This window comes from Colletotrichum jinshuiense, chromosome 4 (genome assembly GCF_051148585.1).
Source record: "Colletotrichum jinshuiense chromosome 4, complete sequence".
Classification (NCBI taxonomy): Eukaryota; Fungi; Ascomycota; class Sordariomycetes; order Glomerellales; family Glomerellaceae; genus Colletotrichum; species Colletotrichum jinshuiense.
In genome coordinates, this window is record NC_139311.1 from 3,921,219 (window position 1) to 3,934,966 (window position 13,748).

The 13,748-nt window shown below is 58.0% G+C and overlaps 6 protein-coding genes across 6 annotated transcripts; 4 read left to right on the top strand and 2 right to left on the bottom strand.

Annotated features, from left to right (window-relative positions):
• Positions 1 to 708: 708 nt before the first annotated feature.
• Positions 709 to 1,638, top strand: EsH8_IV_000971 (enoyl-CoA hydratase echA; the record flags this gene model as incomplete). The annotated part of the gene is made up of 2 exons (XM_083265861.1): positions 709 to 844; positions 908 to 1,638. 2 exons carry the CDS (start codon positions 709 to 711, stop codon positions 1,636 to 1,638), a joined length of 867 nt encoding a protein of 288 aa, XP_083124756.1.
• An 824-nt stretch (positions 1,639 to 2,462) lies between these two features.
• Positions 2,463 to 5,385, top strand: EsH8_IV_000972 (uncharacterized protein; the record flags this gene model as incomplete). The annotated part of the gene is made up of 2 exons (XM_083265862.1): positions 2,463 to 2,513; positions 2,629 to 5,385. The coding sequence occupies 2 exons, from the start codon at positions 2,463 to 2,465 to the stop codon at positions 5,383 to 5,385; spliced, it is 2,808 nt and encodes a 935-aa protein (XP_083124757.1).
• A 631-nt stretch (positions 5,386 to 6,016) lies between these two features.
• EsH8_IV_000973 (tryptophan synthase beta subunit-like PLP-dependent enzyme) lies at positions 6,017 to 7,234 on the top strand (the record flags this gene model as incomplete). Its single annotated transcript, XM_083265863.1, has 2 exons — positions 6,017 to 6,134; positions 6,237 to 7,234. 2 exons carry the CDS (start codon positions 6,017 to 6,019, stop codon positions 7,232 to 7,234), a joined length of 1,116 nt encoding a protein of 371 aa, XP_083124758.1.
• Positions 7,235 to 7,424: 190 nt separating this feature from the next.
• Positions 7,425 to 8,668, bottom strand: EsH8_IV_000974 (uncharacterized protein; the record flags this gene model as incomplete). Its single annotated transcript, XM_083265864.1, has 2 exons — positions 7,425 to 8,470; positions 8,554 to 8,668. The coding sequence occupies 2 exons, from the start codon at positions 8,666 to 8,668 to the stop codon at positions 7,425 to 7,427; spliced, it is 1,161 nt and encodes a 386-aa protein (XP_083124759.1).
• Positions 8,669 to 8,978: 310 nt separating this feature from the next.
• EsH8_IV_000975 (mitochondrial 54S ribosomal protein bL19m) lies at positions 8,979 to 9,717 on the top strand (the record flags this gene model as incomplete). Its single annotated transcript, XM_083265865.1, has 2 exons — positions 8,979 to 9,141; positions 9,212 to 9,717. 2 exons carry the CDS (start codon positions 8,979 to 8,981, stop codon positions 9,715 to 9,717), a joined length of 669 nt encoding a protein of 222 aa, XP_083124760.1.
• Positions 9,718 to 10,408: 691 nt separating this feature from the next.
• EsH8_IV_000976 (cation transport protein-domain-containing protein) lies at positions 10,409 to 13,296 on the bottom strand (the record flags this gene model as incomplete). The annotated part of the gene is made up of 3 exons (XM_083265866.1): positions 10,409 to 11,353; positions 11,405 to 13,122; positions 13,197 to 13,296. The coding sequence occupies 3 exons, from the start codon at positions 13,294 to 13,296 to the stop codon at positions 10,409 to 10,411; spliced, it is 2,763 nt and encodes a 920-aa protein (XP_083124761.1).
• Between the last annotated feature and the right edge of the window lie 452 nt (positions 13,297 to 13,748).

The following is a 13,748-nucleotide window of genomic DNA, read 5'->3' on the forward strand; positions in this document are numbered from 1 at the left end:
ACCCGTTGATCGGGGTGCAAGACGAGGATGGTGATGCTGTAAAGAGGCCGCCGCTGTCGCGATCTGTCCGGACGAATTTTTGGGTTGACGGGATCGCTGGAAATAGGGTCAGCCACGTAATGTAAGGCTTGCTTGCTACAACCTGTCCCTTCTTTGCTGGGCATGGCCTGCCCGGTCGCGCCTGTTGTTTGCCCGAGTCTTACCCGATTTCCAGCGATTGGATTGCGCCGCCCAGTGATTGGATCCTCTGAAGGGGGCCCGGAGCAAGCCCCTGTGGCGCAGCTCCAGACTTGAACCACCTGGGCAATCTTGAACACGGTGGGGCACACCTGCCAAAACGGCGGGGGTCTGTGCCTGGGATCCCGTTGCTCCAGATTGATGAAGGTTGGCGAGCCTGTGACGCGGGGGGAGCTGTTACAGTGCGCACTCAGCGTCTGTGCCACGACCGACTGTATCCTCGGCTTTGGAGAGCCGATGCTTTCCAGCGCTCATCCCTAGAGCTTGGCTTAAGCTTGAGCTTGTCCTACTTATTACATCACAACCCATCTTTAACATTCAATACCAGTTGAAACCCGCGATACCGGCCCAATTGAGCCAGCTGACGACCAGGGCAATCACCAAAAACAACAGTTTTTCCATCGTATTAGCCAGGATCCAACTTACTTGACGCAGGGCCTTCCCCCAAGCTACGACTGGAGCTCCGTCATCATGAACTCTTTCAGATACCTTCGGCCCGTTGCCTCTCGATTGCAGGCGCCGACGCTACCTAGACTTGCGCGTGGATACGCCGGAAAGTCGTATGAATATATCCAGGTCTCCCAGCCGAAGCCTGGTGTTGGGCAAGGTGATTGCTCGTCCATTTGCATGCATTTGCTTTCTCGACGACGCTTACCATGATCCACTTTAGTGACGTTGAACCGTCCCAAGGCCTTGAACGCTCTCTGCACTCCCCTCATCAACGAGCTCAACGAAGCCCTGAGAGCATTCAACGAAGCGGATGACACGTCGGTCATCATTCTTACCGGCTCCCAAAAGGCCTTCGCTGCCGGTGCCGATATCAAGGAGATGGCCCCTCTTACCTTCTCCGAGGCATATTCCAAGTCCTTCATCGAGTCCTGGTCGCTCCTCACGACCCAGGTCAAGAAGCCCATCATCGCTGCCGTCTCCGGCCATGCGCTCGGCGGAGGTTGTGAGCTGTCAATGATGTGCGACATCCTCTACTGCACCGAGAATGCCAACTTTGGCCAGCCGGAAATCAAGCTCGGCACCATTCCCGGTGCTGGCGGCAGTCAGCGACTGACGCGGGCGATCGGAAAATCCAAGGCCATGGAGCTGATTCTGACTGGGAAGTCATTCACCGGAGCCGACGCCGAGAAGTGGGGTCTTGCGGCAAAGGCGTTCCCTTCGTACGAGGTTTTGATGGAGGAGACGCTCAAGACGGCCGAGACCATTGCCAGTTACTCCAGAGTGACCATCAACGCATGCAAGGAGGTGGTGAACAAGAGCCAGGACCTACCGCTGCGGGAGGGCGTCGAGTTCGAGAGAAGGGTATTCCACGGCTTGTTTGGCAGCAACGACCAAAAGATTGGCATGAAGGCCTTTGCCGAGAAGAAGAAGGCGGAGTGGACTCACTCCTGAAGAAAATCGACTGCACATGTGCAATGTATGAGAAGTGTCTGAGTTCGTAGAAGACATTATGTTGTGCAACCAGTATCCTGGGCGAATGGATGTTTCTTTGGGGGAATCCGTCTCTCGCCCCCCAAACGTGGGCAGGACAATGCAAGTGCACAGTCAGCTCAGCGTCGATTTTTGCTTGGCTCTGCCCTTCTGCAGGAAGCAGGATGATAGCCAATGTGGGAAAGCTCTCGTAAGTCGCCTGCGTACATGTCTGCGATGAGTTCGGTTTGGAGGCGGGCGGACCATCTGAGCCTCGTTGTATTCCTGCAAGCTCATATCAGCTCACCTCAGGAGCAGCCCACATGCTTCGCCGAAAACAATTCGATTTTGGAACCTGAAGATGGCGAACCTGGCTGGTGCGGGCATTGAGTTCGTATTTTCAGAAGCTTGCAGGGGGTTGCCTGTCCTAAGCGGCTACGGAAGGGTTGCAGTGGCCTTGGTTTATTGGTTCCGTAAGGAATTAGGATGCTTGGGAGCTAGAAGCAGGGATACGGGTCACTGGTGGGCGGGAACCAACGTGGGGTCGGGCTGCCGTCGCATCCATCCATGACAGGCACAGGCGAGTTCTGACCGTTTTTTTTCCTTTCCTTCGACAGGTTCTGGGTTCTGTGAGGTGCTTGCTGCAGCGGCCACGGCGTGCCTAGCCTTTGAAGCCCCGCCACCCAGGCGCCTGACAGCCAGTCTTAATACGGGCATGTCCCCTCGTGTGCATCTTGGGCAAATCTTTCCATGACATTGCCTTCGTGCCCGGCATTTTTGGGATCGCGTGGAGCGACAGTTCCTGCATGGATTCCTCAAAGCCCGGACTCGACCTGGAGAGGGAGCTGACGTGCTCTGTGAGTTGCCGCCCGCCCGTCTGATCCAACGCATGTAGCGCCGCCCTAGAAGAGGGGCACTTTGGCCTTTGGCTTGGGAATCGTAATGCGCTGACTGAATGCACCCTTTTCGCAGATCTGCACCGAGCTTCTCTACCAGCCTCTGACTCTCCTCGACTGCTTGCATACGTATTGCGGTGCATGCCTGAAGGACTGGTTCTCTTTCCAGTCACAACAGGCCGAAAACTCACCGAACCCGCCCGTCGCAGGGACAAATATCTTCACTTGCCCGTCATGCCGTGCGCCGGTGCGCGACACACGGCACAATGCCACGGTGGCGACCCTTCTCGACATGCTTGTCGCCGCAAACCCAGACAAGAAAAGGTCTGAAGCAGACATGGAGGAGATGGGCAAGAAGTACAAGCCAGGAGATCAAGTGTTGCCAGCGCAGAGGTCTCCAGAGAGAACGCCAGAGGAGAGACGCGCAGACGAGGAGGAGAGAAGGATGCTGGAAGACGTGCGAGAGATGAGCCTTAGGGAGGTTGGGGTGGAGTCTTCATCGGCCCCTCGGCAACGACGACGAAGGGAGGAGAGTGGCTCTACTGATGGTAGAACAAGGAGAAGTCGAGATCCTAGTCGGGACAGCCGCCACAGCCACAGACATGAGGGCAGCCGGAGGACTCAGGCCGAAGAGGGCCGATCCCACGGCGACCAACTGCAGCCGGATGCGAGAGCAAACGAGCAGAGAAGGCGACGGAGAAGTGAGTCGAGGCACCGTTCTGAGGACTCGTCGGATACGAGGCGCCGGCAAATCGAACATCAATCATCTCTGCGATCCCTGATAAGCTCGGGTGATTTGAGCGAGCGCGATATTGAGAAAGAGATTGAGGATTTCGCCAGGCAGATACAGGAGGAGGGTCTATTGGACGGGCTGGACCTTGACAACATCGACCTGAGCCGAAACGACGAGCTGAGCCGCAAAATCACAGAAGCTTACCGGCGAAGACAAAGGGAACGTACGCGGGGCGACGGGGCAAGGAGGAGTAATGCAAGCGGTCAATCCAGGAACTCTCCAGATCGTGCACAGGAGATCAGGTCCAGTGCATCCGACAACACCAGGCCGACAAGCAGGCAACGGCCGCATTCGAGGTCAACCAGCGCGACTGGCTTTCCCGATGACCGCAGCCGGCCGCCGCTCTCACAGAGCGCACTGCACTTGGAACTTCGCCCAGAGGAGAGGCGAAGGAGAAGGCCGGCCTCAAGCGGCGGTCGCAGCGCGACCACACCCCTTCCGGCAACGCAGCCCGAAGCTCGTGTGACGACTCGCTCACAGACCGATCTCACGTCGCGAACTCAGTTTGGTGAGGGACAGGCCCCTAGAAGCGCCTTTGGTGAGGTGCGAAGCTCGAGTACGCCGTCGGTGCCTACTTCGACACAGTCTCCCATCAGTTCACCAGGGCCACGAGATCTTGCCTTCGCCAACCGGGTGACCACCTCTTCGGCCCTGGTGTCTGCCAATTTTGCCGCGTCGCCTCCCCTCGAACCACTATCACCTCGCTTGCAGCGGGCGAACAGGCCGGCGGATCTGTCCATCATCAGTCAAGCAACATCTGGCCCGGTCGGCCTGGGCATCGGCAGTCCAACCACTCCTGGTCATCAGCGGACACGGTCGCAACTTTACCCTGAGCCATCGATTACGTGTTCCCGATGTACGAGGCCGCACATTGAGTATGAACTTCACTACAATTGTGGCGTCTGTGCCGGTGGCAACTGGAACATCTGTCTTGACTGTTACAGGTCAGGCAAGGGCTGCTTACACTGGTTCGGCTTCGGCTACGGGGCGTGGGCCAAGTGGGAGAAGGCTCGGCACGCCGGGCATGAGGACATACCCAGACCTCACATGCTAACAGCAAACCGGTATCTACAACCCAAGGTCATTCCTGGTGGGGCGGAGGGCAGACGGACGCTCACGACAGAGGATCCTGTAAAGCGTCTGGAAAGCGGCAACTTCTGCGCTCGATGTCTGGCTTGGGCGAACGAGTGCTTCTGGCGCTGCGATTTGTGCAACTTTGGCGACTGGGGCTTCTGCAACAATTGTGTGAACCAGGGGCGATCATGCACACATCCTCTCCTACCCCTGACTTATCAGCCCCAGCAGTCTCACACCCCGCCTGCGAGTCCCAGGTCGCCTCGGCCTCCTCACTCGGCCGCCGTACTGACGGGACCGAACATCCACAGTATTGGTCCCTTCAAGCCCTTAACGTTCACAACCCGCTGCGACGTATGCCAGGATCCCATCCCGCCCAGCCACAGTCGATATCATTGCTTCACCTGTACCAGCTCCATCGAGCCCGATACACAACCGGGCGACTACGACATTTGCACAAATTGCTATGCCAACCTGGAAGCACGCAATCAAATCAGCCCTGAAAACGGACATGTTGGTTGGCGTCGGTGCCTCAGCGGCCATCGAATGATAGTTGTCGGCTTCCGTGACGGACCGGGCGGGCAGTTGCGGCACATCTTGTCCGATCTCGTAGGTGGGCGCAACCTACGAACGGTCCAGGTAGAAGGCGATGATCAGGCTCCACAGAAGTGGTGGTGGTACGAGGGCGGGCAGAAGCGCGAGCGATTCGTCACCAAGGACGTGGCGGCCGATGCGCCGACAGGCGAGGGCCTAGCGCAAGGCTTCCCGGCAGACGGCGGCGTTGGGATGAGGGCGAGTGCGACGTGGGCTTGGTACTCCAAGGCGGACGACGAGCTGCTGTTCCCCAAGGGGGCAGAGATCAGGGAGATTGAGGATGTTAACGGCGACTGGTTTTTTGGGGTTTATATGGGCGCGAAAGGACTCTTTCCATCACCCTATGTGAGACGACTGGACGATTACGCATAAGGCAGGAGCGCCGCGATGTCATGAAGACTGTTGGCATTATGCAAGGCATGGCCGTGATGAATGAAACGGCAGTGAGAAAGAAAAGCGGTATATGTCCCACGGGACTACTAGTTACCTCTACTTATAGGCGAAAATTGGATATTCTGTCAGTTCTTCGACACTGTCAAGACTCTGTAATGGGCTGGTTCTTCACTTGGACACCGTTATCGACACCACTGAAGTGATAACTGGCGGCCTCAAGCTCGTTCGGTACACAACGATCAACTAAAGCAAGGAAGAGAGGCAATTTGCTTATTCGTGACCTTGGATGCGGGCCTCGAATTTTCGGCACGGCCGTCGCAACGGCTACCGACTCCCGGCCCCGCTCCGTGAGCGAAGCCACCCACCCACGCACCCCGGCCGCTAGCAGCAGCTCTGACGTGATTTTTTTGTAGCGGGCTGAACCCAATTGAAGAACCCCACCAAGGACGGGTCCCTTTCAGCTTAGAAAGCCGAATGCCGGAGGTTCGTCGACGCTTGACGAAAGGGTCCCAACCTTTCGCCCATCCGACAATTCGTCGCCAGTTCCTTCGCCACACACTGCACCGAGCCCTCGATTGAACCGTCGTGCCTCCCGCGCAGTACCGAAAAAATGAACCGTCTCGGCGTGCGTCGTTTCGCGACGACGGCCCTCCGCGCCATCGACCCGCCCAGTGCCTACTCCCTCAACCTCTCCAGAGCGCAGGGCGTGGTCAAGGGCCTCACAGGCGGTACGCCTCCCCCCCCCCCCCCCCCCCCCCCCCCTTTATATCATCAATCCCTGGACCTCTTTGATAGACTCGTGATCTGATCTTTGACCCGTTCTTGTCCAGCAATCGGCAACACCCCCCTCATCCGCCTGAACCAACTCTCCGCTGAGACCGGCTGCGAAATCCTCGGCAAGGCCGAGTTCATGAACCCGGGCGGCTCCGTCAAGGACCGAGCGGCCCTCTACGTCGTCAAGGACGCCGAGGAACGCGGCCTCCTGAAGCCGGGCGGCACAGTCGTCGAGGGCACCGCCGGCAACACGGGCATCGGCCTCGCCCACGTCTGCCGGTCAAAGGGCTACAAGCTCGTCATCTACATGCCCAACACCCAGTCCCAGGGCAAGATCGACCTTCTGCGGCTGCTGGGCGCCGAGGTCTACCCCGTCCCCGCCGTCGCGTTCGACAACCCGGAGAACTACAACCACCAGGCCCGCCGCCACGCCGAGAAGCTCGACAACGCCGTGTGGACGAATCAGTTCGACAACACGGCCAACCGCCGCGCGCACATCGAGACCACGGGCCCGGAGATCTGGGAGCAGACGCAGGGCAAGATCGACGCCTTCACGTGCGCCACGGGCACCGCGGGCACGCTCGCGGGAACCACGCGCTACCTCAAGGACATCAGCGGCGGCCGCGTCAAGTCGTTCCTCGCCGACCCGCCCGGCAGCGTGCTGCACTCGTACGTCAGCTCCGGCGGGAAGCTGATCGAGCGCACGGGCTCCAGCATCACCGAGGGCATCGGCCAGGGCCGCATCACGGACAACCTGGCCCCGGATCTCGGGCTCGTCGACGGCTCGCTGCACATCGCCGACGAGAAGAGCATCGAGATGGTCTACCGCTGCCTGGACGAGGAGGGCCTGTACCTGGGCGCCAGCTCCGCGCTCAACGTCGTCGCCGCCAAGGAGGTCGCGGAGAAGCTGGGCAAGGGCCACACCGTCGTCACGATGCTGTGTGACGGTGCGTACCGCTACGCCGACCGTCTGTTCTCGCGCAAGTGGCTGGGGGAGAAGAAGCTCCTGGGCGCGATACCCAAGCATTTGGAGAAGTACATTGTCCTGCCATAGTGTAGAGCGGACCGGTTTGGTCTTTGTGTCTTTGTCTTGATGCTTGTATACATAGATAATCTTACATATCAGCTGTACATAGCCCCTTTCTGCGGGAGCCTTCTGATTCTCTTCCATTTTCCCTTCTGTCACTGCCCTGACATTATATCCCCCCTCAAGCCTCCATTGTCCCGCCTCGCCCTTCGAGAGTCTACTGGGAGCCGAAGAGGGCGTTGTAGGTCTTCAAGCCGCGCTCGGCAGGGAAGTTCTGGTTCTCGACGACGTTCTTGACCTCGGCGCCCAACGCAGCCGCGATAGTCTGCAGGCTGTCCGCCAACGGCTTCTCCACGACACGAGCAGCCAGGAACAGGCCGTGCAGGATCGGGCTCGCGTACGAAAGGTACTGCGTCCGGCTGTTGACCAGGTACGAAACGCCGTCCGCACGGTCAGCGTAGGCCTCCTCGGGGTGCAGCTGCAGCAGTCCCTTGCCGGCGGGCCACCCCTCGACAACCTTCTTCGCGTAGTCCGCGACCTTGCCATCGATGTCCTTGCCCTCGTTGTGCTTGACGGCCAGCACCGCCGAGAGATGCAGGGCGGCGCCGAGGATCTGGGGGTCCTGGTACAGGGAGAACCTCTCCTGAACGGCCTCCTCCTGCTGCCTCTTCTTCAGCTTCCGGTCGCTGGGCGTGTGGCTCTTGTCCTCGAGCATCTCGAGCACCATCTCCGTCCACCGCAGCGCCTGCTCCGTCTTCTCCTTGTCCCACTCGCTCTCTACGGCGCGCATCTGCACGAAATGCAGCACCTCGTTGACCTTCTCCGAGTTGTCGAGCCTCAGGCCCGTCTTGCGAACCTGCCGTGCCGCCTCGATGATGGTGTAAATCTGTCCCTGCGCGCCGGCGATCCGGATCATCTTTGCGAAGTCCGTCTGGCTGTAGTGGCGCCCCGCGTTGCGCATTCCCGAAAGCAGACGGCCGAAGTTGTTCCAGTCGTCGGGGGTCTGCATCGCGCGCAGGGCCTTCCAGGTGATGTCGCGCGAGGGGGGGAGCGACTCTTCGTTGATGTGGGAGAAGCGGTGCTCGAGGCCGTCGATTTCGAGGTAGACAGGGTCATTCTTGAGGCGGTGCTTGAGCTTCTCGGAGAAGACGCGCTTGCGCTGGTGGATGGGGAGGTAGTAGGGGAGGATGATGTTGGACTGGATCTCTTCGAGGATCGGGGCGAGGCCCGGCGTCGTGGTCTTGTCGAAGACGACTTGGGGATCTTTTTTGGCAGGGCGTCAGTCTCTCTATAGTCCCCGAGAATGTCGTGAAACTCTTTTTTTTCGTTTCTTCCCAGCTACTCACTTTGACGGGTGGGTGTTTGGCTGAAGCTCCTTTGCTGCTGGGCCATGCACGCCTGCTGCTCCCACACCGACGCCTTGGCACCCCTCAGGGCCCTTCCCATTAAACTCCTCGACATGATTGCGGCCGGGGGTGTGTAATGTGTGAGTGGTGGTTTCTGTCGAGTTTCCGAAAATCCTCGACCGTCGTCGGCAGCAATCGGCGAAGGGGAGCTCCTTCGGGGTGGCCTGCGTAGGGTGGTGCGCCCAAAATTTTGGATCGACCGGCCGCGGCTCCGCATCATTGATGCCCCGAGCCAATCATAGCGCGCAATTCACACCTCGAACTTCGACTTTTCGATCTTTACCTCTGGCGAAGCTTCGCTCTAACCCATTTGCTGCGTCCGACGACAAGACCCCAGCTGTCCGTCCACGACACAAATTCGCACCATGAACACGTCCTGCCTCTGGCGGCCGATCGGCTGCCTGAAGACGGCCCTCCGCCAGACGAGGCACCAGAGGCTTCTGACCCGTCCCATGTCCACCGCCGCCGCCGAGCCCCCAGCATCAACACCCTCCTCAGCTTCGGCACCCCTAGTCAAGCCTGCCTACTGTAGGACCCCCCGAATCTCACCAACTTGACAACCCCCTTCTTCTGTTCGGAATCTAACATGAATCACCAGTTGGCCCCCGCGACAAGCCGATCTTCGCAGTCTACCCCCCTCTCCCCTCGATCCGCCAAACCCATAAGAACCCGTTACCCGAGCTCGACGCCCAGCAGCGCGCCCAGCTCGACCCGACAGGCGCCCGAACCCGCCTCTTCGACCCGGCCCGCCCGGACGCCGCCAAGGTTGGCGATGTCCTCATGGTGACGACCAAGTCCGGCGAGCCCTTTTCCGGAGTGTGCATGTCCATCCGCCGTCGCGGCGTTGACACGGCGATCCTGCTCCGCGGCCAGCTGATGAAGGTCGGCGTCGAGATGTGGCACAAGATCTACTCCCCCACCGTCATTGGTATCGACATCGTCTGGCGCAGGCCCAAGCGCGCGCGCCGCGCTCGCCTCACCTACCTGCGCAAGCCCAAGCACGACATGGGCAACGTCGACCACCTCGTGTTTGCGTGGAAGAAGGAGCGGTACGGCATGCGGAGCAAGGGCAAGGGTCCTTCGCAGCTTGGTACGAGGTTTTAAAAAGGGGAGAGAGGGGGGTGAGGAGAATGAGTACGTCTCCGCGGCTGTTTTTCGTAAAATGGAGACGAGGAGCTACACGGTTGCTGTTGGTAGGGGCCAGTCCCTTGAGGTGATTGATGTACGATTAGAAATGGGCGAGCTGTACAACATGGGCCTGTATAGAGTCTTGTACATGAACAAAATTATCTCTCACAATTGGTTTGACTGGTGCTCAAGAAACATTAGCTTCGAACCCCGAGCGGTTGAGGGTGTTGGAAGTGGTGTTCCCAGTTCCAGCGCTGAGTTTGGGGGGGGGGGGGGGGGGGGGGGGGGGGGGGTTGGCCAGCTTCGCCGCAGTATATCGACATTGTAGGACGAGCGGCACATGACAAGCAAACACAGTAGCATCCCATCGACGTGCTTCTCAAGTATTTTTCACAAAATATTTTGTTCGTCAGTCATCATAATTGTACAATATCCTAAGAATGTACAGGAATTGCAAACGCCAATCTCAAAAAGTATGTAAGTAGCCTGAGCCATCTAGCCCGCCCTGTTCTTATAAAACGACTGGCAACCGCCCCAAACAGAAAACATGTTTCCAACCCGACAACTCCGTGTCCGGCGAGCATACCTTTGCAAACGCCGTACGATATATGCAGCCTTCTTATTCCTCCGGGATCGGCCGTTCCGCGGCCGTCCATTGCGGCAGCCTCTAGTGTGCCGGTGTGGATAACACTCTCCGAGGAAGCGTTGCTATCTCGCTATCGGTGGAGGTAGTATCGTCCTCCACAGGCTCTGTGTTACGCCTCCTCATGTCCTCGCCCATTGGGGGGCGCTCATCAACCCCGAATGATCTGCTGCGCCTAGAGAGGTCGGTGAAGCTGTCGTCGTGTGGAATCATGGGGCCGGGGTGGAGGAATTGGGTAATGATGTTTCCTTGACCTCTGTTCGAGCTCATTCTCCTTGACCTCAAGTTCGACCGGGTGGCGCTGAGCGCAGTACCGGTTGACGCGGCAGTAGCAGACCGAACCAGAACCGGCTGCGCCTCAGCCGCCTCCTTTTCGAACCGAGACTCGCTGGGCAAGAGGACAGCGCGATCCAGGCCATAGGGCAGACCGCGATGGCGCCCACGGATCTGCATCGCAATTATGATAAGTTTGCCCCCTGTGGTGAACTGCGAGCAGAGTGATGCGTTGACGTTGGGGTAGCCCAAGCTGAGTCCAACCGTACCGTACGCGCTCACAATCTCGAATAACACCGAGTAGACGTCGAAATCCTTCTGCTGAATCCGGTGTCCTTCCGTGATGGCCAGGATGAAGAGCCCCAGGAACACGTACCACAAGTCGAAAGACAGCTGGCGTCGCAAATGGGTTCCGACATATGACCAGGCACTGTTCTCGTTGGTGCCTTCCATGTCCTCATCGGGGCTGTGATAGACGCCAAGAGACTTCTCTTCGTACACGTTGGTGCGACGAATAGAGATGGCAATTGGGAACACTGAAATGTACATCATGATCATGTATGAAACCTGTACAGCAGGGTGCAGTACCGATATGTTAACGACCGAGAAGCCCGCGGTTCTGGTGGAAGCAGCCTGGAAGATGCCATCCACAATGCGAACGTGTACCGGTAAGTGGCTCACGGCATTGTCGTTGAGCTACAAGCGACATTAGTGGAGGCCCATCGCAATCAATATGGGAATACTTACATCAAGAAGGACAAAGAACAATAGGTCGAGAACGTTCAGGCCGATGAGAATGATAAAGAGCCACCAGGTAGCACCTGCTGGGAACAACAGGGTGAAGCAACGACGAGGATGGTCCAGGAGGAACCGCAGTTCTTCCCACAGCCCCGTGCCTTTTGGTACAATCTTGGACAAGATCCAGATGATGACTCGAAGCATGATGGGGAAACCCGTGTTTCCGATGATGATCAAGAAGGACATAATCAGGAGGATGAAGGATGCGTCGTTGAATGAGTTCATACTGTCAGAGGTCAGGGTAAGCCCCAAGTCGTTGAAGGCCGAGTTCGCTGTAAAGATACCCCACCAGGCCTTGCTGACGCCGGAGGACTCGACGATATCCGCATACTTAGCATTGGAGCTGGTGTAGATCCATGGAAGAAGGCAGGTGATGGCAAATATGGAGAACCCCCAGAAGTAGCACAGCAAGATGATTGCGAGTGTCCTCAATGATCGATATTCAATGCCTCCCAGCTCCTCACGCTGCTCTAGTGTCAGGCCAGGGAAGGCGGAGTTTCGTCCCATAGTGGGGGTGAAACTCAGGTACGGCATGTCCTCGACTTTGTCGCGGGTTAATGCAGTTCTGATGTTGTCAAAGGTACGGCTTCTGACTCTTGCGACAGGGTTCTCAGAGGCGTTGTCGTCGTCGTGGTGAGTTGTTTTATCTCCATGTTGGAAGATCCTTGGTTTGCGGAACGAGAAGGGAAGAATTGTTCTGCGAATCACCTCGGCCTCATCCGCGATCTCTTCCTTGACCGACCTGTCGGGTTCCCTGGGTCGCTCGGGCTCTTCGATTTTGATCGTCGGTCGACGGTTCCAATTGTTGCCTATGCCGTCTGAGAGCTCGTTCGCTCCGCTATTCGCAACATGCACATGCAGAGTAGTGTCATCTCTGTCGTCTTCGGGCTCTGGAGCTGCATCGTCTTCGACTCGCTTCGGCTTCATGCCCCTCTCGGCGTCTCTAGGATTGGGAATCCGCAACGTCTCTTCCTGGCCGTTTCGCTGGCGTTCAAGAATGGCCAAGTGGGCGGGGGAAGAGGGCGGCGGGAGCTTGACTTCCGGTTCTGTCCCGTCGCTCCGGAAGACGTGCTGGGCAAAGGTGATCCGACCCTGTGATATATCCGTCCCGTGTGCGTCGTCATGGTGTTCCGAGCCGTTCTCGGGCGTGTGTTCTTCGGAACGTTGGACTGTGGTGTGAGAGGGTGGGACGAAGCCGTTGCTCCCAGGCGATATGCGGCCATCCTGGTCCTCCTTCATGTCGAGCAATATGCCGTCATTGGTCAATCTAGAGCGATGGCCGTTCGTATGCATGACCTTGATATTGCGCACGCTTAGACGGCCCCTCTCGGCCTGGTTCAGCTCGTCTCTGGCCCTGGACTTGGACTTGGATATGGTGTTTCTTCGATGGCGGGCTTCGCGGACGACGCCTTGGAACCGCTTCTCGAACCAGTACAGGCGAAGAAAGACAACGGAAGAGTGAATGGTGATGGGGTTGGAGGTCATGGTAAAAAAGTAGAGGCATATTTGCTGAAAGGTGTTGAGCAGGTTCACATCAATCGTGTTGAGACCGGCCTGGGTGTTGGCGCCGCTGGCGAAGAAGAGAGCATCAATGTAGGTCATCTGCCCGCCGGCAGACGCGTAAATCAGGATCGAGCCCAGAAGAGTGAGGCCGCAAATCCAAAAGTCTGAGGCGGGAGCGCGGTGCAGGTCAGCGCTGTGGGCAGGTAGAATGCGACGAGTTGTTGGGATGGTAACTTACAATGAGCCGAGATAAAGTTGAAATGCGGCTTCTTGGAGATGAAAGAAGGCTTGGCTGCCCGAAGCTGGGCGAGCAGCCAGCCGCGCGCGTCTTCCAGCATATCTCTACGCTGGCAAGTGTGGTGATGATGTTGAATGAGGTGAAATGGAGGAAATTCCCCTCCGATTTAACGCCAGACCGGTCGAGACATTGGCCTGGGGGGATATGAGAGAAGTAGTGCAGTGAGTATGGCGAATGGGCCAGGTCTTGGCACGCTGTGGCTGTGAAGCTGTTTAGTCTAACCGTCCTTGTGCAAAGGATTGGATGACGGCTAAGCTGGAATTCATGACGATCGATTGGTACGGGGCAAAGTGGACGGGGTAGCGGCAGCCGGGCGTGGTAAGCGTGACATCAGATTCCAGTGTGTGTTTATGGGCAAGGTGAGGCAGGAAAGAAACAGGACGGGGAAAGAAGAGTCGAGGTTGATCGGACGAGGTGAAGGAAGAGAAGAATCGGGCTGCTGCAAGTGTCGCAGATGCAGATTGCAGATGCCGATGCCGATGCCAGGGGGCT